Below are 23,212 nucleotides of genomic sequence, written 5' to 3' on the forward strand. Positions count from 1 at the left end.
AGCTGTGGCAACAGCATAAAGAGGGAGGAGGAACCTGGAATTCACACAGAAGTTTCCCAGCTCCCAGAGGCTGTGCTTAGATCTACTGGCTGGTCTGCCCTTCAGCTGCAGGTGTCCCAGGGAGGGGTCTTTCCCGGGATCTTCACAAGCCGGGAGCACATTCTTAAAGTGAAGTTACTGGGAATTCAAAAGGCGGGAAGATTGGGTTTGAAACCAGAACTTTCTGCCTGCGATTTGCCAGGATCTTTAAACCCTCAGTGAGGAGGGGGTAGGGGGAGGGCAGCCAACTCTCTCAGCCCCGCCCAGTCTCCCCAATTGAAGGGAGAGGTGGTGGCTTTGCTAGGGGTAGGCTTATTCAGGAAGGACATCCGATCTAATTAGCATGTTTTATTAGTAGAGGTAAGGAGAAAGACATTAGGATAGAAAACAAGTTAGACCTACTGTTTCTTTTTTGTGATTGTAAATCCTCACCTGGGCAGATTTTTTCCATTAACTTTTGGCAAGAAGGTAGAGGTAAGAAACGGGTAGAGGGAGGGAGAGAGAAAAAGAGAGAGACATCAATGTAAAAGAGAGAAACGCATGGATTGGCTGCCTACCGCAGGAACCCAGGAGCTACTTGCCCTGGACCAGGAATCAAACCCTACACCACTGATCCATACTAACCTATGGGAACCAATTTTCTTAGTATTATATATCTTTACAATTTTTTTATGTATCATTAGTGGAAAGCTGTGACTATCATAATGACCCTGTAGATATAAGAACCAGAAAAATATATCAACAATGGAGAAATCTGTCCACATTATTTAAAGTTCAAGGACACTTGGAAAAGGGTTTGCTAGTGACATGACTACACCGCATTACCAACGCCAATACTGTTACCTACAACATTGAAGTTTGAACACATGAACACATCCACACTCACTCAGATTTATTAATGAACATAGGCCAGGCCAGCATGGCTTAATGGTTAAGCGTTGACCTGACAGTTCCATTCCCTGACAGGGCACATGCCCAGGTTTCGGGCTCAAACCCAAGTGTGAGGCATGCAGGACGAAGCCAATCAATAAATCCCTCTCCTTATTGATGTTTTGATCTCTTGGTCCCTCTCCCTTTCTCTCTTAAATCAATAAAAATATACTTTAAAGTGGTAAATCTACACAGTGGAATACTATGCTACTGTAAAAAAAAAAAGGAATTCTTACCATTTGCAACAGCATGGATGGAACTGGAGAGCATTATGCTAAGTGAAATAAGCCAGTCAATGAAAAAAAAATACCACATGATCTCACTCATTTATGGATAATAAAGACCATTATAAACTGATAAACAAAAATAGATACAGAGGCAGAGCAGCATTGAACAGACTGTCAAACTACAGCGGGAAGGCCGGGGAGGGTGGGGGAGGAAGGTAAGCATGCATATAAGCAGAACCAATGGACACAAGGCACTGGGGGATAGGGGAGACCGGGGGAATGTCAAGGGGGATTAAAAAAAAAGGAGACATATGTAATACTCTTTGTAATACTTTAAGCAATAAATATATTTTTTTTTAAAAAAAAAGAAAATAGTAAGTTCACCCATACTCTGACATATGAAAACAACACCATAAATGCAACCATTTGTCAAAATGCACATTACAAACACTTAAGATATATTACTAATCTTCTGAAGCTGGAAGCTAAAGCAAACAGCACTTAGCATAAAAGTGCAAAAGAGACATTGGAAGGACAATGGACTTCAGCAAGGCGGAATATCAGGACAAGCTTGCCCAGCTGTGACTGCAATGGCTCCAGGCAATTTCCTGACCTGATAATCTTTACACTGTAGACCAAATTTTACCTTTGATCTGCCCGTATGCATTGCTAAAGGGCAAATGTGTATTCAAAGTGAATTAAAAGCAGGCAGGACCCAGTCTCTGTGTTCTCCTTCATGAAAGTGATTCCACCTGGCCCCCCAAATGCCTTCTAAATTCATGGGTTTTTTTTAGAGTTGAATAATGCGATACAAACTGTCAATTTTATTAGAGAGCAGACTTTAAATTACAGACTTTACAGAGGTGTTTATAATTACATGGGCAGCAAGTATCATAATTTCCTCCTTTATATTGAAGGCCGAAGACTATACTTTCAGGGGTCATTTCTATAGTTTGTCATATATTGAAGGCCAATAACTGTCTTAAATCAAGGAGCAAGTCGTAATTTTATCAAATAAAACAAGAAGTCAGAATTTTTATGAAAAAATGATTCAGAGACAGATTTTCCTTTTCCCTTCCTTTTTAAAAAAAAAAAATATATATATATATTTAGGGAGAGAGATAGTTAGAAACATTGATGAGAGAGAGACATCGATCAGCCGCCTCCTGCACACCTCCCACTGGGGACGTGCCCGCAACCCAGGTACATGCCCCTGACCGGAATCGAACCTGGGACCTTTCAGTCCGCAGGCCTACGCTCTATCCACTGAGCCAAACTGGCTTCGGCTCCCCTTCCTTCCTTTAATAACGGAACACCTGATTTTTGGCGGGACACATTACCTCCTAGCTGAAGACTACATTTCCCAGCTTCCATTACAGCCAGGTATGACAAAGTTCTGGCAAATGGGATATCAGTGAAAATGTTATGTGCCTCCTCTGGGTCAGGCCTATAAAAAGAATGGGTGTGTTGCTCTGTTGAAGCACACTCCCACTGGCTGATGGTTGTGGATAAATTCATATGTTTTGTATAGTGTATTTATTGTGTTGTCGACCCTCCTACAAGCCATCCTGAACTTGACGGGAAGGTCGTGGCATTCTGATATAATAATGTAATAACTGTGCTTCATTTGGTCTTTTGAATGGAGGCTAATCATTTAGAAAACATGGACATACAATAATTTTATGCACTTAGGGATGAATGGTCTATATACTTTCTCAGATATGCCTCATATCTTCTTTATTTCACCACATCAACCAATGTTCATCACTTGTACCTATGGCTACTATGAAGATACATCAGGATTTTAATGAACTGCCACCATATTTTCCTGAAAGAGTAATTGGCAAATTTAGTCAAAATTTATAATGCCCTTAGTGATCACATGAAACAAAATTCTAAGTCAGCCACAATCTCCATTTAGATGGTCTTCAAGCAGTGTGCCTTACAATATATGCAATATGCCATGGAAAAGTGTACGTCAGTGAAACCCCTGTAATATACAGTAACTCACGAGTCTTTATGGCAGTAACACACATACACCAGGAATAAAACATGGTAGCATCAGTGATATGGGAGCAGAATCACATTAATATTTCCCTTTCAATATGTCTCAAATAATGTCAATAAAAAATAGACAACACTGTAAGTATATTATGGAAACATCGCTTCTTTTAATATATTTATAAATACTAAAAATTACTTATGTTTGGGGGAGAAACCAAGATGGTGACATAGGTAAACAAAGGAAATTGCTGCCTCGCACAACCACTTCATAAATACAACTAAAAGACAAAAATGGAGATCATCCAGGAAGGCTGGCTGAGTGGAAATTCTACAACTAGAAGGAAAGAGAAAACCACAATGAGACTAAGGAGGTGCAGAAGTAAAGTGCAGAGGTACACAGGCCTGGGCAAAAGGGTTGGCAACAGAGGACGCCGGTGTCTTTTTCAATTGGGAAGGAGTCTCAAGCTCCCCACGGCTCTGAACTCCAGTTCCCGGGGAGTCCCTGGGAACCCAGACTCATATGGGGAAACACTGGACTGTATGGCAGTGGGTGGAGCTCGATGGTGGCTTTCTCTCAGAGGTGCTTGCATCGCTTACAGCGGGACACTGAGACCTGGGCTTCTCCGAGCGGGGCTGAGGACCAGCCATAGCTGTTTGCTCCACCCTGTTGATTCCCTGAGACTCCCGCCCCACCCAAGCTTTGGGCAGAGGCTTTTGCATATGAATGGGCTGGCCCTTTGAGATCTAAAATTACCTAACAAACTGAAGCTGGGCCAGAGAGACCCAGAGCATCCAAAAGAAGGCCCAAGGCCCCACAGCAGCTTGCATTGCTTCACAGCTGGGCCTCATCTGGGCACCTCCAAAGCCCAAACATTTTAGCTGATTCTCACAGCCAATTGGCCTGGAGGTCAATTCCTCCGAGTGATACCAACAAGAATCAAGGCTAAACTACAAGACACAAAGCCCACAAAGGGGTGCACCAAGAGTGTCCACCTCAGATAATTGGGGAGGCTGAGCCACTGGGCCCTATAGGACACTTAGCACAGAAAGCCACTCTATCAACACAGGGAAGCATAAAAAAATGTGGAGACAAAGAAACAGATCAAAAATAACAGAAATGGAGGAAAGTAAACTATTGAATATAGAGTTCAAAACCACGGTTATAAGGTTTTTCAAGAATTTTCCAGAAACCGCTGATAAATTTAGTGAGACCCTCGAGGATATGAACAAGGACCAACTAGAAATGAAGCATACACTGACTGAAATAAAGAATAATATACAGAGATGCAACAGCAGACAAGAGGATCCCAAGAATCAAGTCAAAGATTTGAAATACAAAGAAGCAAAAAATTCCCAACAGGAAACGCAAAAAGAAAAAGAATCCAAATATATGAAGATAGTGTAAGGAGCCTCTGGGACAATTTCAAGTGTACCAACATCCGAATTATAGGGGTGCCAGGAGAAGAGAGAGAGTGCAAGATGTTGAAAACCTATTTGAAGAAATAATGACAGAAAACTTCCCCTGCCTGGTGAAAGAAATTGAGTTACAAGTCCAGGAAGCGCAGAGAACCCCAAACAATAGGAACCCAAACAGGACCACACCAAGACATATCATAATTAAAATGCCAAGGGCAAACGACAAAGAGAGAATCTTAAAAGCAGCAAGAGAAAAACAGTCAGTTACCTATAAGGGAGTACCCATACGATTGTCAGCTGATTTCTCAATAGAAACTATGCAGGCCAGAAGGGAGTGGCAAGAAATATTCAAAGTCATGAATAGCAAGAACCTACAACCAAGATGACTTTACCCAGCAAAGCTATCATTCAGAATTGAAGGTCAGATAAAGAGCTTCACAGATAAGAAAAAGCTAAAGGAGTTCATCGCCACCAAACCAGTAATATATGAAATGCTGAAAGGTATTCTTTAAGAAGAGGAAGAAGAAGAAAAAGGTAGAGATAAAAATTATAAACAACAATTACGTATCTTTCAACAAGTGAATCTAAAAATCAAGTGAATAAAAAATCTGATGAACAGAGTAAACTGGTGAATATAATAGAATCAGGGGCATAGAAAGGGAGTAGACTGACAATTCTCAGGGGGGAAATGCATGTGGGGGTGTGGGAAGAGACTGGACAAAAATTGTACACCTATGGATGAGGACAGTGGAGGGGGGTAAGGGCAGAGGGTGGGGTGGGAACTGGGTGGAGGGGAGCTACGGGGGGAAAAAAGAAGAACAACTGTAATAATCTGAACAATAAAGATTTATTTTTTAAAAATTGCTTGTGTTCATTTAAACATTAGATTATTGTCTAGAAGTATTCTGATTTAGAGTAATACCGGAAAAGTATTGACTATTCATTTAGTATGAATTCTGTGATAGTTTAAAAATTCAATTTCAAATACAGACTTTGGAAAATATTTTAGGCTCTTGAAAAGCATACTTTTTAAACAAAAGTCTTTCCTCCTATATCATGAACGTAGAATTAAGTCCAAATTGCAATCCCTGATATTGACTGAGACTGCAGGTCCAACTATAGGATTTCCCAAATCTTTGGCTTTAGGGTTTCCCTTTGCTAGAAATTTCAATGTGAGGAATAAATTATGAATGTGGAATAAAGACTTCTGGACACTGTTTATATTTTCAATGTTTCTCCCAAGTATGAATTCTGATCTCAAATATGGTTCACGTACCAAGTGAAAGTTTGCCAAATTCTTTTGTTTTAAAAATATATTTTATCGATTTTTTTACAGAGGGGAAGGGAGAGGGCTAGAAAGTTAGAAACATCAATGAGAAAGAAACATTGATGAGCTGCCTCCTGCACACTCCCCACTGGGGATGTGCCCACAAGCAGGGTACATACCCTTGACCGGAACCGAACCCAAGACCCTTCAGTCTGCAGGGCAACACTGTATCCACTGAGCCAAACCCCTTAAAGCGTACATTCTTTATATTTGCTGGGTTTCACTCCAGCAATTATCAGATGTTGAATAACATATAAATGAGAATATATACTTTGGCACCTTTTTTACAAGTTATAAAGCATAATTTGATCACACTCAATGAAATTGGAACATTGGTTAAATCTTTGGGCAAATTCTTTATATTTTTACTGTTTCTATTTAGAATGATTCCTTCCAATTACTAGTAAGTTTGAGTACAGGTTAAAAGATTTGCCACATTCTGCTTTGGTAACGTTTCACTCCATTATTTTTTTTTAATATATTTTATTGATTTTTTACAGAGAGGAAAGGAGAGAGATAGTTAGAAACATCGAGGGGAGAGAAACATCGATCAGCCGCCTCCTGCACATCTCCTACTGGGGATGTGTCCGCAACCCAGGTACATGCCCCTGACCGGAACCGAACCTGGGACCTTTCAGTCTGCAGGCCGACGCTCTATCCACCGAGCCCAACCGGTTTTGGCAAACTCCATTATTTTTTGTTCAGTGAGACATCAGTCCTGATTAAAGGCTTTGCAAACTCATTATACTTATAGGTCTTCTCTCCAGTACAAATTGTATCATGTTCAGAAAGACACCAATGGTAATTTAAAAATGTGCCTAATTCTTCATATTTGTAAGGCTTCTCTTCACAATGAATTATCTGATGTTCAATAAGATCACACTGACAAGGAAGGATTTGTCACACTCCTTACATCTGTAAGGTTTCTCTCCACTATAAAGTCTCTCATGTACAGTAAATCACAAATATCTTTAAAGGCTTGTCCACATTTTTCAAATTCATAAGGCTTCATCCCAGTATGATTTCTATGGTGCTAAGTTCTCACTGCTGGTAAAGAACTAATGGCACTCCTTGTAACTGTAAGGCTTGTCTCAAGTATATACACTTTGCTGTACACTAGGGCAAGAACACTGGTTAAAGGCTTTGCCACATTCTTTACATTTCAAAAGGCTTCTCTATATTATGAATTCTCTGATGATAAATAAGAGCTGAGGACCTACTATAAGCTTTGCCACATTCTCTACATTTATAGGGTTTCTCTCCAGTATGAACTCTCTGATGATAAGTAAGGGATGAGGAGCTGGTAAAGGCTTTGCCACACTCTCTACATTTATAGGGCTTCTCTCCAGTGTGAACTCTCTGATGAAAAGTAAGTGTTGATGCCGCACTGAAGGCCTTGCCACATTCTCCACATTTCTAGGGCTTCTCCCCAGTGTGCACTCTCTGATGATAAGCAAAGCTTGATGCCGCACTGAAGGCTTTGCCACATTCTCTACATTGATAGGGCTTCTCTCCAGTGTGAACTCTCTGATGAAAAGTAAGTGTTGATGCCGCACTGAAGGCCTTGCCACATTCTCCACATTTATAGGGCTTCTCCCCAGTGTGCACTCTCTGATGATAAGCAAAGCTTGATGTTGCACTGAAGGCTTTGCCACATTCTCCACATTGATAGGGCTTCTCTCCAGTGTGCACTCTCTGATGATAAGCAAAGCTTGATGTTGCACTGAAGGCTTTGCCACATTCTCCACATTGATAGGGCTTCTCTCCAGTGTGCACTCTCTGATGATAAGCAAAGCTTGATGCCGCACTGAAGGCTTTGCCACATTCTTTACATTTATAAGGTCTCTCTCCAGTATGAACTCTCTGATGTTGATTGAGGATTGAGGGTTCAGTGAAGGCTTTGCCACATTCTCGACATTTATAAGGCTTCTCTCTGGTATGAACACTCTGATGACGACGACACTTTGAGGACCTCTTGAAGCCTTTGCCACACTCTCCACATTTATATGGTTTCTCTGCAGTATGAGTTATCTGATGGCCAGAAAGGGTTGTGGAGCTCCTGAAGGCTTTGCCACATTCTCTACATTTATAAGGCTTCTCTCCGGTATGAATTCTCTTATGATAAATAAAGGCTGAGGACCGGTTGAAGGCTTTGCCACATTCTCTACATTTATAAGGCCTCTCTCCAGTATGAATTCTCTCATGTTCACGAATATTTGAAAGGAAATTAAATGTTTTGCCACATTCTTTACATTTATAATGTTTTTCTCCAGTACAGATTTTCTGAAGTTTATTTAGATTGAGTATTTGACTGAAGAATCTCGTACACGGATTAAATTTGTAAGCTTTCTCTCTGGTGTGAATATTATCTTGTTCAGTATGATTTGAAAATTGTTTCCAAGGTTTCTCACATTTTCTTCCTTTGTTTGTTTTTGCCACAGTATGAATAAACTGAAGTATACTTTGATTTGACATTTGGTCAAAGACTTTCCCACCATTATAATGGTTCTCTGGAAGCTGAATTTTCTGGTTTATAATAGAATTTGACCCTTGTTTAAAATTTTTCCAATGTTCCTTGCATTGGTAACTTCTGACTTCATTGCATATATTCTGGTAATCATTGAAGATGGAAAGGGCTTTAGTGACAGCTATAATTTCATTAAACAGGTACTCTTTAAAATAACTATTCTGTGGTAACTATTAAAACATGATGTATAAAAAAAAACAACAACACTACTTCCATGCTGGTGTGACTCAGGGGATGAGCAACAAACCATGAACCAGGAGGTCACCGTTTGATTTCTGGTCAGGGTACATGCCTGAGCTGTGGTCTTGATCCCCAGTGGGGAGTGTGCAACAGGCAACCAGGCAGTCAATGATTCTCTCTCATCAGTGATATTTCTCTCTTCTCCCTTCCTCTGTTAAATCGATAAAGACATATTTAAATAAAGATTCCTAAATTTATATAACTTATAGGCATTTGTATGAAAAACATTTCTCAATGGAAGTATAATGATACCTTAATACAGAAGTCAACAAATTAATTGAATTTAAATTTTCTATGTGTATAAATCACTATATCCTAGAAATGATTGAAAATTTAAACCCATACTACACTGTAATAATTCTTATATTTACAGCATAGTTTATTAAATTCATAGATTTTCAGTATTTTCATTCAAAGAATGTATAATATTAAAAACATTATATTTGGTCTTCACATTTAGAAACACATTAATTTACAAATATAACTAATTTAAATTGGGAGTATTGTCATATGTGTAATACCTTTTGACCTCATTAATTGACAATGATTTTATTATGAATAACTGCACCAGGTTACTTCTATCAACGTTAAAATAATTTTTTCTCATCTTACACTCCTCCTCAAATTCCAAGGCTTTCACTAAATGTACATTATCAAAGCCATACCTTCCATATCTTACCAGTATTATTTTAGGGAATAAATCTCCTATTTTTGGCTTTTGCAAAAAGGCCTGGTTGTCTTCGGATAAGATAGCTGAAAGATATGAAATAAAGTTTCACAGTTAGGACACTCTGGGGAATGAATACACACTGAATTTACCAACAATTACTCACCAAATTACATGTCTGAGTACTCCAAAACTAAGTTAAATGTACAAAGCAAGACCAAGACAGGCAGAATAAGGAAAAGTCACATCAAATAAGGGGAGACTAACAAATTGCATTAGTAACCACGGTCATGAGAAAGCTCAGAAAGAAAATAAAAAATCTCTAGAGAGCAAGCTGTAGCACGTGGAAATATGTGATAGAAATGACACAGATTCAGTATTACAGTTCTGAGAATACTCAATAAGATGCAATAAAATACCAGCAATTCAATGCACTCAGAAAACAAATTAATGAACGAGTACTTTACCAAATAGACTGAAACTTTCAAAAAGAACCAATCAGAATGCTTTGAAACAAAGAATGCAATTTAGGTCAGTAGGGGTGATTTACTGAGACTAGGAAACAGAGCTGAACAGATGGAGCAAAGAAAGAAGAGACCTGAGCATGAAAAGAAAGGGCTCTATGAGCACAATCGGACTCCATCAGAAAAGGCTCATATATAAGAATTACAGGCATACTAAGAGGAAGAAGAGAGGAAGAAGGGAACTAAAAGCCTATTCAAACAAATAGTGAGAACTTCACAAACCTATGTAAAGAACTAGGTTCTCAAATTCAAGAAGGAAATGGAACACCTACTCAACTCAATCCAAAGAGGCCCTCTCCAAGGTGCATTGTATTAAAACTGTCAAAAATTAATGACCAAAAAAAAAAAAAAATTCTCAAAGCACCCAGCGAAAAGGAAGTAATCTACAAAGGAAAACCCATCAGAATATCATCCGACTTCTCAGCAGAAACTCTACAAGACAGAAGAAAGTAGAACCAAGTATTCAAATGACTAAAAAAGAGAAATTACCATGCCAGAATAAAACACCCAGCAGTAACTTCCTTTAAAGATGACAGAGAAAGACATTCCCATGCATACACAAGCTAAAGGATTTAATCACAGAAAACCTCGATTGCAAAAAATACTCAAGGGAGTTGTTCTACCCAAGGCAAACAGCATAAGGTCACAACAATACTAGTAAGATCTAATGGTGCTGTACAATTTCAATTAAATTAATAGACTTCTTTTTGGTTACAAAATTTTGGAACATATCACATTATAAAATTTATATCTCATCACCTCCAAGACATTGTTTATTCCAGGGATGACACATAGTTACAAGTATCACATCTACCTTCTTAAATATAAAAGGAACTTAATGTAATACACTTTAAATTTTTGAAAGCCAAATTCTTAAGTTTGTTTTTTAATTGATTCTATTAAAACTGAAACTCCCAATTTATCAACTGAAACATTAAGGAGGAAAACATTTATGTCCAACATGAAAAAAAACAGAAGCCACAGGTGGAGAAAAAATTTTGGTAAAAGACAACGTGTACAAAACTCTTAGGCAAGACATATAAAGAAGTCTTCCAATTCGCCGTGGCCACGTGTGGCTCACTTGGTTGGGCATCAGTCATTCACCAAACGTTACTAATTCGATTCCCAGTCAGGGCATGTGCCCGGTTTGTGAGCTTGATCCCCTTGGGGGTTGTGCCAGAGGCAGCCAGTTGATGTGTCCCCCTCATGAATGTTTCTATCACTCTCTCCCTCTAGCTTCCTGTCTCTAAAATCAATAAAAAAACATATTAAAAAGATCCTTCGCATCTTATGTCACTAAGGAAATGCACATTAACACAATGAGAGGTAACAAACAGCACAGTCAAACAACACTAAACCGCCACTGAACAGGTCAGAATCCAGAACACTGACCCCTCCAAATGCTTTTGTGGATCTGGAGCAACTAGAATGTCCATTTATTGCTGGTGAAAATGTCAAATACTATAGTCACTTGGGAAGATAGTTTGGAAGTGTTTACAGAACTAAACATACACATACCATATGAGGCATTAATTGTGCTCCTTAGTATTTATTCACACAGGTAAACATATTACAGTAAGTTCTTGGGTTACGTCAGAGATCCGTTCCTACAGCAAGACGTAACGAGATTTTCGTCATAAGTCAGAACCCACCGACATAAGCACCTACATCACTCACATGGAGCAAATACACAGTAGTAATGAAGTAAAATAGTAACAAAAAATAAAAAATTAATAGAAAGATAACAATTCCTTACCTTTACTTGGGGTAAATAAATGGTAAAAAACATAGAGCACAGCCCTAGCTGGTTTGGCTCAGTGGATACAGCATCGGCCTGGGAACTGAAAGGTCCCAGGTTTGATTCTGGTCAAGGGCACATGCCCGGGTTACGTGCTCCATCCCCACTGGGGGGCTTGCAGGAGGCAACCGGTCGGTGATTCTCTCTCATCATTGACGTTCCTGTCTCTCTCTCCCTCTTCCTTTCTCACTGAAATCAATAAAAGTATTATTTTTAAAAAACTGAAACATAAAGCACATACGTATGTACATACGTCGAAATGACGAAACTTCATTTTTTAATTAAATCTTTATTGTTTAGATTATTACAGTTGTTCCTCCCCCCCCCCATAGCTCCCCACGACCCAGTTCCCACCCCACCATCGGCCCTTATCCCTGCACACCCTGTCCTCATCCATAGGTGTACAATTTTTGTCGTTTCTTCCCACACCCCCAACACCCCTTCCCCCGACCCTGACAATAGTCAGTCCACTCCCTTTCTATGACCCTGATTCTATTATATTCACCAGTTTATTCTGTTCATCAGATTATTTATTCACTTGATTTTTAGATTCACTTTTCAATAGATGTGTATTTGTTGTTCATAATTTGTATCTTTACCTTTTTCTTCTTCCTCCTCTTCTTAAAGGATACCTTTCAGCATTTCATATAATACTGGTTTGGTGGTGATGAACTCCTTTAGCTTTTCCTTATCTGTGAAGCTCTTTATCTGACCTTCAATTCTGAATGATAGCTTTGCTGGATAAAGTAAACTTGGTTGTAGGTTCTTGGTATTCATCACTTTGAATATTTCTTGCCACTTCTTGCACTCTCTCTCTTCTCCTGGCACCCCTATAATTGGGACGTTGGTTCGCTTGAAGTTGTCCCAGAGGCTCTTTACACTATCTTCATACTTTTGGATTCTTTTTTCTTTTTGTTTTTCCTGTTGGGTGTTTTTTGCTTCTTCATATTTCAAATCTGTGACTTGATTCTTGCGATCCTCAAGTTTGCTGTTGGCCTCTGTAAAATATTCCTTATTTCAGTCAGTGTATGCTTCATTTCTAGTTGGTCCTTATGCATATCCTTGAGGGTCTTATTGGATTTCTTGAGGGACTTGCCGGGGTCCAGCCCCAGCAGGTCCAGGGGTCCCCAAAGGTGTGGACGGAGTCGGCAAAGAAGGAATGACATGGAGACAGCGTTCAGTTGATCAGCAGCCTTGCCAGGATCTGGGTATAGTAGCCACACTATTAAAAATGAATAATGCTTTTGGAATATTGATAAGGATGTGGTGAAATCTGAATTCAGAGTATTATGTACATACTTATATTAAATACTTCTTCAGATGCCTAATATTTACAAAGTAGATGAAATTTCTACATGAAAATTGATTTTTTAAATTAGAAGTTCTAATCCTATCAATCTCTATTCCAAAGGTTAGGGCGTTTCCTATCTCCATTCCAGGGAGTAAAGATTATGTACTTAAGCATGATTGTTCGTAGTTAAAGTGATTAATTACCCGCCTAGCAGTTAAGAGGTTTTATTCCCTTCCTAACTTCAGGGGAAAATCCCTACCTGGGGAAACAACCTTTCTCAGAGGTGACCTTGGTTAAAACATATAGTGCCAAGAAGGTGAGCAAACATATTAAGAACAGTATGCCATATATGCCAGGTCCCTTGAAAAAGCAAGGATGAACCGGCTCCCGGCAGGGTCTCACTAAATTTCTTGGCAGTTCCTAGAAAATTCTTGAAAACCTTGTATCTGTGCTTTTGAACTCTATATCTAGTAGTTTGCTTTCCTCCATTTCTGTCATTTCCGACCTGTTTCTTTGACTCCACATATTTTATGCTTCCCTGTGCTGATAGCGTGGCTTTCTGTGCTAGGTGTCCTATAGGGCCCGTGGCTCAGCCTCCCCAATTACCTGAGGTGGACACTCTTGGTGCACCCCTTTGTGGGCTTTGTGCACAGTCTTCTTGTAATTTAGCCTTGATAGTTGTAGGTATCACTAGGAGGAACTGACCTCCAGCCTAATTGGCTGTGAGAATCAGCTCTATGGTGGGAGAACTTCTGTGCTGGAGACACTCTTTTGGGGCAAGACTTGCTTCATTAGGGCTTTGGTGCTCACTGATTCTGCCCCCTGAGTGTGTCCCTTATGGAGCTGAGGAGTTGTAATCTGCATGGTCCCACTCTGACCACTGGGTAGACTGGCTCTTGGATCTCTAAGAAGGTGCTAATTTAGCCTCTGTCTGAGGCTTTAAGAGGTCCCTCGTCTCATTGTCCTGATAATCGTTGCAAGCACCTCTGAGAGAAAGCTGCCCTCGAGTTCCAACCCATGCCAGACAGTCCACTTTCTCCCCGTATGAGTCCGGTTCCCCAGAGACTCGCCTGGAACTGGAGTTCAGAGCAGTCGGGAGCTTGACTCCCTCCCGATTGAAAAAGACAAAGACAACCGTGTACTCAGTTGCCAGCCCTTTCCACGTGAGCCTCCATACCTCTGCACTTCACTTCCGCACTTCCTTTGAGTCTCAGTGTGCTTTTCTCTTTCCTTCTAGTTGTAGAATTTCCACTCAGCCAGCCTTCCTTGGTTCTGGATGATGTCCGTTTTGTCTTTTAGTTGTATCTTTGAAGTGGTTGTGCGAGGCAGCAAATTCCTTTGTTTACCTATGCCGCCATCTTGGTTTCTCCTAGCGGAACTTCTTTTTTTAATAAATAAATGGAAGATGGCAACGTAACCATGAAACGAAGTATGTCAAGTCCCAGGGCTATCTGTGTCTACACAAAAGCCTACAAGGTGCTCGTTATAGCATCTTCATAACTTCAAAAAAATGGAAGCAACAAAGGTGTGTGTCAACAAGTGAATGGATAATTAAACTGAGGTATATACAATAGAAAATTATTCAGCACTATAAATAGTACATCAAAACATGAAGAGATAGGATAGAAACTTAGATACATAGAATTAAGTGAAAGAATCCAATCTACCTGGTCAGGTAGCTGAATTTACCATGGATCACCCAAATATACCATGGATGGGGATTCGATCTTGGATAAGGGCACATACGAAAATCCATCATAAATAAGTGTATATATAAGTGGGACAACAAACTGATGTTTCCCTCTCTCAAAAAATCAATACAAAAAATAAAGAATCCAATTTGAAAAGGTGACATATTATAAGATAACTATGACATTTCAGAAAAGAAAATGAAGAACCGAGTAAACAAATCAATGGTTACTAGAGTATAGGGAAAATAGGGAAGAACAGGCAGAGTAGAGAGAATCATTAGATCCTAGAAGCTAATCTATATACTATCATTTTGGAAATGTGCCATCATAAATTTTTCCTCATCTCTACAGTGTACAAATCAGCAGTGAACCCTAAAGTGAACTACAACTTTGAGTGATAATAATGTGCCAATGTAGCTTCTAATACATAATCAATGTACCACTGGTAAAAAACAGAGAAGGGCCACGTTATGCAGGGAGCATGTGGGAATTGTCATTACCTCTACACCATTTTGCTGTGCATCTAAAAGTGATCTTTATTTTGTTTTGAAAATATATTTTTATTGATTCCAGAGATGAAAAGATGGAAACATCAATGATGAAAGAGAATAATCGATTGGCTACCTCCTGTATGCCCCACACTGAGGATCTGGCCCACAACACTGCATGTGCCCCAACCAGGAATCAAACTGTAACGTCCTCATTCATAAGGTCGAACTCAACCACTGCGCCACATGGGCCTGGCTAAAAGTGCTCCTCGATCACAGACTTTTTCTTTAAAGTATCTGATCTCAGGTCCGGGAAGCTTTCTTACCGTTTTTTGCTATTGTTGTTCTTGTAATCCTTACCCAAGGATGATTTTCCATTGATTTTTTATGTTTACATATTTTTACATATAGTTTTATTGACTTCAGAGAGGAAGGCAGAGGGAGAGAGGGATAGAAACATCAATGATTACAGTGGTCATTGACTGGCTGCCTCCTACATGCCCCACTCTGGGGATCAAGCCCACAACCTGGGCATGTGCCGAGACTGGGAATTGAACCATGACCTCCTGGTTCATGGGTTGATGCTTAACCACTGAGCTATGCCAGCCAGGTTCCACTGATTTTTAAAGAACGTGGAATGGAGGGACAGAAAGGGGAGAGTGAGAGAGAAAGAAACTGATTACTAGCCCTCCACACATGCCCCAATGGGGTAGGGATTGAACCCATGACCCTTTGGTGCTTGGGCAGATGTCCTAACCACTGAACCACACCAACCAGCATTTTCCTATCATTTTTTCATGCACATATAACAAATAAACATTTGTAACCTACATAAAAAACAACAATTCAAGATGTCACTTCAGAAGAATAAGGATGACCAGGATCAAAGAAACAAAGTATAGGGGTTGGGGGTGGCCGGGGAGAAGTCAATGTTGGGAAAAGGAGACATATGGAATACTATATATAATACTTTAAAAGATAATTTTAAAAAAAGAAACAAAGTATATCAAGTGTTTTATAAACTGTTCAGAAAATGGACCCTATACATGGCTGAATGAAACATCAATTGGTGCCAACAGTATGAAAAACACAGTAGCATTTGTCAAAAAATTACAAACAGAATAATCCCATGATGCAGCCATCCCATTTCTAGGTATTTATAAAAAAAGAACATTTACAGGAGAAATGATAAGAGACATTTGCGCATCTGTGTCCATTCTAATGTAATTCACAAAAGCCAGTGATAGGTGGAAACTACTCAAAGGTTCATGCATAGTTGACTTAATGAAGAAAGTTTACTATATACGTACAATGGGAGATGATTCTGCCATGAAACAAAAGTAGATATCATCAACTGATATACAGAGAGAAACTTTGAGGGCATTTTTTAAGTGAAGCACACAAGTGACAAAGAGAAAGAAACCGTAGGATTTCCCTTAAGTGAGTAATCTAATGTCCTTCACCTCAAAAAAAGGGGGGGTGGGGGAGTTACGGGCCTTGCTTTTAAAACAAATGAGGAAGTAGTTTTTTAATGCATATTGAGACATTTCTGCAAGATGAATGTTTTGAGACATCAAATGCACAAGGCGAGATACTGAATACCACTGGACTGTACAGCCACAGATGATAAAGATGGTAGATTTTTAATCCTGTTATTGTGTTTTTAAAAATCTTTATTGATTTTTTTTTAAATATATTTTATTGATTTTTTTACAGAGAGGAAGGAAGAGGGGTAGAGAGTTAGAAAAAGCAATGAGAGAGAAACATCCATCAGCTGCCTCCCACACACCTCCCACTGGGGATGTGCCCGCAACCAAGGTACATGCCCTTGACCGGAATCGAACCTGGGACCCTTCAGTCCGCAGGCCGACACTCTATCCACTGAGCAAAACCGGTTACGGTTCTTTATTGGTTTTTATAGAGAGGAAGGGAGAGCAAGAAACATCAATGTGAAAGAAAACCATTGATCCTCTGCCTCCTACATACACAGCAACCACGACTGAGCCCACACCGAGGTACCCTGAACAGGAATTGAACCGGTGACCTTTCAGTGTAGGAGACAACGATATAACCAACTGAACCACACAGGCCAGCTCTATTCATGTTTTTTACCAAAATTGAAAATAAAAAATAAGATCTAAAAGAGACAGAATTAGAAAACTAATGGAGAACATAGAGTTCAAAACCACAGTTATAAGGCTATTCAAGAAACTTCAACGAACCTCCGAGGAACTTAGTGAGACTTCGAGGATCTTAATGAGAATGCCAAAAAAATGGAAAAGGACCAGTCAGAAATTAAACATACACTGACTGAAATTAAAAATAATATACAGAGATCCAACAGCAGACTAGAGGATCCCAAGAATCAAGTCAAAGATTTGAAATACGAAGAAGCAAAAAAACACCCATACGGAAAAGCAAAACGAAAAAAGAATCCAAAAATATGAACATAGTGTAAGGAGCCTTTGGGACAACTTCAAACGTACCAACATCTGAATTATCGGGTGCTGGAAGAAGAGAGAGAGCAAGATACTGAAAGCCTATTAGAAGAAATCATGACAGAAAACTTCCCCTACCTGATGAAAGAAATAGACTTACAAGTCCAGGAAGCAAAGAGAACCCCAAATAAGAAGAATCCAGAGGACCACACCAATACACATCTTAAGTAAAATGCCAAGGGCAAAAGACAAAGAGAGAATCTTAAAAGAAGCAAGAGAAAAACAGTTAGCTACCTACAAGGGAATACCCATACAACTGTCAGCTGATTTCTCAACAGAAACCATGCAGGCCAGAAGGGAGTGGCAAGAAATATTCAAAGTGATGAATAGCAAGAACCTACAACCAAGATTACTCAACCCAGCAAAGCTATCATGTAGAATTGAAGGTCAGATAAAGAGCTTTACAGACAAGAAAAAGCTGGATTATATGAAATGCTGAAGGATAGTCTTTGAAAAGAGGAAGAAAAAGGTAAAGTTAAAAATTATGAACAACAAAGTGACAACAAATAAATATCTATCAACAAGTGAACCTAAAAGTTAAGTCAGAATAAACTGGTGAATATAATAGAAGCAGGGGCATAGAAAGGGAGTGGACTGACAATTCTTGCGGGGGAAGGAGGTGTGGGGGGTGCAGGAAGAGACTGGACAAAAATCTTACATCTATGGATGAGGACAGTGGTGGGGGGTAAGGGCATGGGGTGGGGTGGGAACCAGGTGAAAGGGAGCTATCGGGGAAAAAAAGAGGAATATCTGTAATAATCTGAACAATAAAGATTTATTAATTTAAAAAAATAGAAGACATGGTAGAATATTTGAATATTCTAGAAAAATATTCCCTAAAATACTGTTTTCTGACTGAACCTTGTTTAGTCAAGACAACAAGTAAAATTTTCAAACACTGAGTTCCTCATTCACATACATAACAAAGCCAATCCTTTCTAAACCAGAAAACGTCCATTTGTTTCCTAAGAGCATGAATCAGAAAGTCTACCCTATAAAGCAGAAGCCTCCTAGAGATGTTAACATAATAAAGGAAACAAAACCCTCAGAGTGGAAGAGGAACTCAGGAAGGAAGTCATCCTCACCCAGGGAGATCAGGTTGCTGTAGTTCTCCGACATCACATCCAGGTACAATTTCCGCTGAGCTGGGTCCAGGCATTCCCACTCCTCCTGAGAGAAATCTATGGCCACATCCCTGAAGGTCAATGGTCCCTGAAAGGAAAGACAAGTTTATCAAGCGGTCACCAGAAGAGTTCATAATGTCAGCCAACATGAAAACAGTGTTAGGAGGCCTAACCAGTTTGGCTCAGTGGATAGAGCGTTGGCCTGCGGACTGAAGGGTCCCGGGTTTGATTCCGGTCAAGGGCATGTACCTTGGTTGCGGGCACATCCCCAGTTGGGGGTGTGCAGGAGGCAGCTGGTCAATGTTTCTCTCTCATCGATGTTTCTAACTCTCTATCCCTCTCCCTTCCTCTCTGTAAAAAAAAATCAATAAAATATATTTTTAAAAAAACAGTGTTAGGAGACAAAAAAAAAATATGAAGGAAAAAAAAGAAACAAACAAAAAAGAAAACCGTGTGAGGAAAATAGGTTTTGACCAAGGGGAATATCCGGAATCACCCAGTAAATCACTTTGCCCAGTAACATTCTCTGGTATGTTTTTAAACACTAACAAATGAGGATGACACCTGTCCCAAAATCCACGGTACAGATTTTACTTTTCAGGAAAATAAACTTTTTTTAAAAAAATATAGTTTATTGACTTTTTTACAGAGAGGAAGGGAGAGGGATAGAGAGAAACATCGATGAGAGAGAAACATAGATCAGCTGCCTCCTGCACACTCCCCACTGGGGATGTGCCCGCAACCAAGGTACATGCCCTTGACCAGAATCGAACCTGGGACCCTTGAGTCCGTAGGCCAATGCTCTATCCACTGAGCCAAACCGGTTAGGGTGGAAAATAAACTTTAAAATTAGGGCATCAACAGGGGAATATGGGTTTCTGAGGGCTATGTTTGCATTGTTCAGGGTCCGTGGTGTGTATTTCTCAGCTGGAGATGCCATGCTCAGTTGGAAGCATAATTACGGCCTGAAGTGTAACACAGTCAACCACGACTGCACTTTTCTAAAAATACAGATTCTGGCCGAAACCGGTGTGGCTCAGTGGAAAGAGCTTCGGCCTGCGGACTGAAAGGTCCCAGGTTCGATTCCGGTCAAGGGCATGTACCTGGGTTGCGGGCACATCCCAGTGGGAGATGTGCAGGAGGCAGCTGATCGATGTATCTCTCTCATCGATGTTTCTAACTCTCTATCTCTCGCCCTTCCTCTCTGTGAAAAATCAATAAAATATATTTTAAAAAATAAAAATAAAAAATAAATAAATAAAAATAAAAATACAGATTCTGATCCAGGTTCTCAGATGGGGCCTGTGTTTCCATATGTGTAACAAGCTCACTTTACACTCGTGATGCCAATGTTTCTGGTCCATTTGACATACTTCTGAATAAACAGAAGAGAAAACACAGGAAAAAATTCCTACATAACTTTTAAGTGAAAGTATTTGTTAATGGAACTTATAGTTTTTATGGAATAGGACACATAGGAACCACAATCCTATTTGAAATTTTACTATGAGTATTCTTAGAACAAAATTATTTTCTCTTTGATAGAATATTTTGTGAAACATATTAATTAAAGTTACTAGTAAACCTTCAATTTTATTCCAAACTCGATCTACAATTACAAAAGAAACAAACTCAGGTAGATACCCATAAAGAAAATTCATGAATATTCACAGCAGTTTCTGTAACTGAAGAAGAATAAACACAGGTTAAGCAAGTAAGAAAATATAGCTCAAACGATGCTAACATTTTATGTAGACACACACTTATGAGAAGTTACCTACAATTTAAAATGGATAGAAAAAAGAATTATCATGTCAATGAAGTCACGGTTATTTTGTGATTGCATAAATTTCATGAACATCCTTGTGAATGATACCCTTTCTGTATTATAAACACAATAAGGAGATGAACTCACATAATCATAGAAAATATGTTGGACCTATTGTTTCTGAGTTGCTAATTTATTTGGAAATTTTTAAATGTCATTAGTGGAGATCTACAATCACAGAAATTTAACTTAATTGGAAATACATTAATAATATGATTCTTGTAAACTTTCTGGAAAATATAAAAAGTGATTATGTCAAGTATGTCCACGAATGAGTGTAGGATATAAAAAAAATTTACAGCAAGAAGGCCTGATTGGTTGAAGCTCCCATGTCAAAAGACAGTGATATGTAGGAAATAAAAGTAGGGCTTTTATTTTTTAAAGTAAATAGAAGCTAAGACGAAGAGAGGGGCTTCTGGATGGTCTGTGCACATCTCTCAATAAATTCTACGATTAGGGGAGCATCTCAGCCAAGGGAATATCAGGTGAACTGGAACAATGGATATCAAGTGACTGAGGCACAGGAAAGGAAATGTCATAGGAAAAAAACATAAATCAGCAAGTCATTATGTGAAAATGGTCATAAATGAACATTAATTTTTGCAAGTGTCAATCCAGTGTACCTCTCATGTTCTGTAAAGATTTAAATAGCAAGTCTTTCTTACTAATCTAGTGAGCAAGTCTCTTCACTTTACTCTTCTTTTCAGAACTTGCTGACCTATTCTGAGCAGTAAGATGTGCTTTTCCTTAGGCTTATTCTAGAGCTGATGCTGCAGCCACCTGAACCTAAAAGTTATATTTCCCTTCTTCACCGATACCCGAGCCTCTGGCCCCATCCCGGTAGGGATGTTAGACATGGCTCCCTTCCAAGGTTGACCTGACAGAGAAGGATGTTTCCAGTAGTTGAAAGTCATCAATTAAAGGTGGGAAATCTTCTTGACCTGGTGGAACCTGCATAACATGAATGCAGAGAAGGCTCTGGGCAAAAGGAAAAAACTATATACACTGCTGACCTTGACTATCACAAGAAAACTGGTAATTAAATAAGTAAAGGAAAAGAGCATGAATACCACCAACATCAGAAGTGGCAGGTCCTAAATCCACAGATGTCAGAGGAGAAGGAAACACAGCCTGTGACCGAGGACACATCTTTTACCTGAGAAGCAGCCATTTGGTCCTGGTCCTGGTCCTGATGAGGGTCTGGGTTCTTTTCTCAGGTCAGGATATGTTGAGGAGTCAGAGACTGTGCCTTCAAAGACGTCAGCTCAGCGTCTCAATCAGCTCACATGACACTCACAGTCAGAAGGACGCGGAAATGCAGAAAAGGCCACCCCTCCTGTCCTTGGTCACAGGAGAGAGTGAGGAACACTGAGCTCCTACATGGCGACCACACTGTGAGTTTTCAAGTGTGTGTCTTCATGTGTCTCTCCTCCCAAAGACACACACCAACTCCTGCAGAAATGAGAGCGTGAGCTGTAGCTAAGATTTGGAAACAGCCCAAGTGCCCATCAGCAGGTGAGTGGATTAGAAAACTGTGGTACATCTACAGAATGGAATACTACGCTGCTATAAAAAAGAAGGAACTTTTGCCCTGACTGGTTTGGCTCACTGGATAGTGCGTCGGCCTGTGGACTGAAAGGTCCCAGGTTCAATTCAGGTCAAGGGCATTTACCTTGGTTGCGGGCACATCCCGAGTAGGAGGTGTACAGGAGGCAGCTGATGGATGTTTCTCTCTCATCGATGTTTCCAAGTCTCTACCTCTCTCCCTTCCTCTTTGTAAAAAATCAATAAAATATATTTAAAAGAGAAAAAGGATCAGATGGTGACAGATTCAGATCACCTCCTCCTTTCAATCCCAGGAAATGACAAGGAAACCATGAACAACACCCAAGTCTCTCCCCTCTGAGTGAATAAGGGCTGTAATTGGAAGCAAAATATTATAAAATTCCAAAGCCGTATAAACTAGAGATTTAAAATTCTCATTGAAATCTGAATAACTAAGACAATTCAGTGGTTAAATTAAATATATAATTAGGGGGCATGACTAAGTGGTTGAGATTGGACCTATTAACCAGGAGATCATGGTTAGATTCCTAGTCAGGGCATGTGGCCAGGTTGCAGGTTTGATCCCTACTGTGGGTCGAGCAGGAGGCAGCTGATGAATGATTGTCTTTCCTCATTGATGTTTCTAACTCTCCCTCTCCCTGCCTCCTGGAGATGAACAGCCGAGAGAACTTGGCTTTATAAAAATATCTTGGCTTTACTCATCCCTTTATTACTCAGAACTAGTAGCCCAGTGCACATATATATATATGTATATATCTCCGCAGCTTATATCACAACTTAACCGTCCACCACCCATCAGCTCACCCCTCACCCAGATCAGGATTCCCTCCTCCCATTACGATGTATTTCTGTCTGAGGATCTGTCTCCTGTTCCCTTTCTCTCCACTGTGGTCCTTTCCTGTGTCCCCCTCCCCTGCTCTTTCTCCCCTTTTCTCTCTGTCTGTCCTACACCTGGACCATGAAACTCCTGAAACCTACTTCCCTTCAGGGGCTCTTTCTCCTGGTCTCTGAGGCTCCATCTCCAAAC

The 23,212-nt window shown here is 39.8% G+C and overlaps 1 protein-coding gene across 1 annotated transcript in view; it reads right to left on the minus strand.

Moving 5' to 3' along the window:
• LOC102757571 (zinc finger protein 208-like) overlaps positions 1-22,044 on the minus strand; it is a 63,830-nt gene extending 41,786 nt beyond the window's left edge. The window contains 5 exon segments of the mRNA XM_015571057.1: positions 7,075-7,106; positions 7,108-8,553; positions 9,390-9,463; positions 18,753-18,879; positions 21,776-22,044. Coding sequence (XP_015426543.1) covers positions 7,075-7,106; positions 7,108-8,553; positions 9,390-9,463; positions 18,753-18,879; positions 21,776-21,790 — 1,694 coding nt within the window. The 5' untranslated portion in view covers positions 21,791-22,044.
• Positions 22,045-23,212: the final 1,168 nt, after the last annotated feature.

This window comes from Myotis davidii, unplaced genomic scaffold (genome assembly GCF_000327345.1).
Source record: "Myotis davidii unplaced genomic scaffold, ASM32734v1 scaffold1168, whole genome shotgun sequence".
Taxonomy (NCBI): Eukaryota; Metazoa; Chordata; class Mammalia; order Chiroptera; family Vespertilionidae; genus Myotis; species Myotis davidii.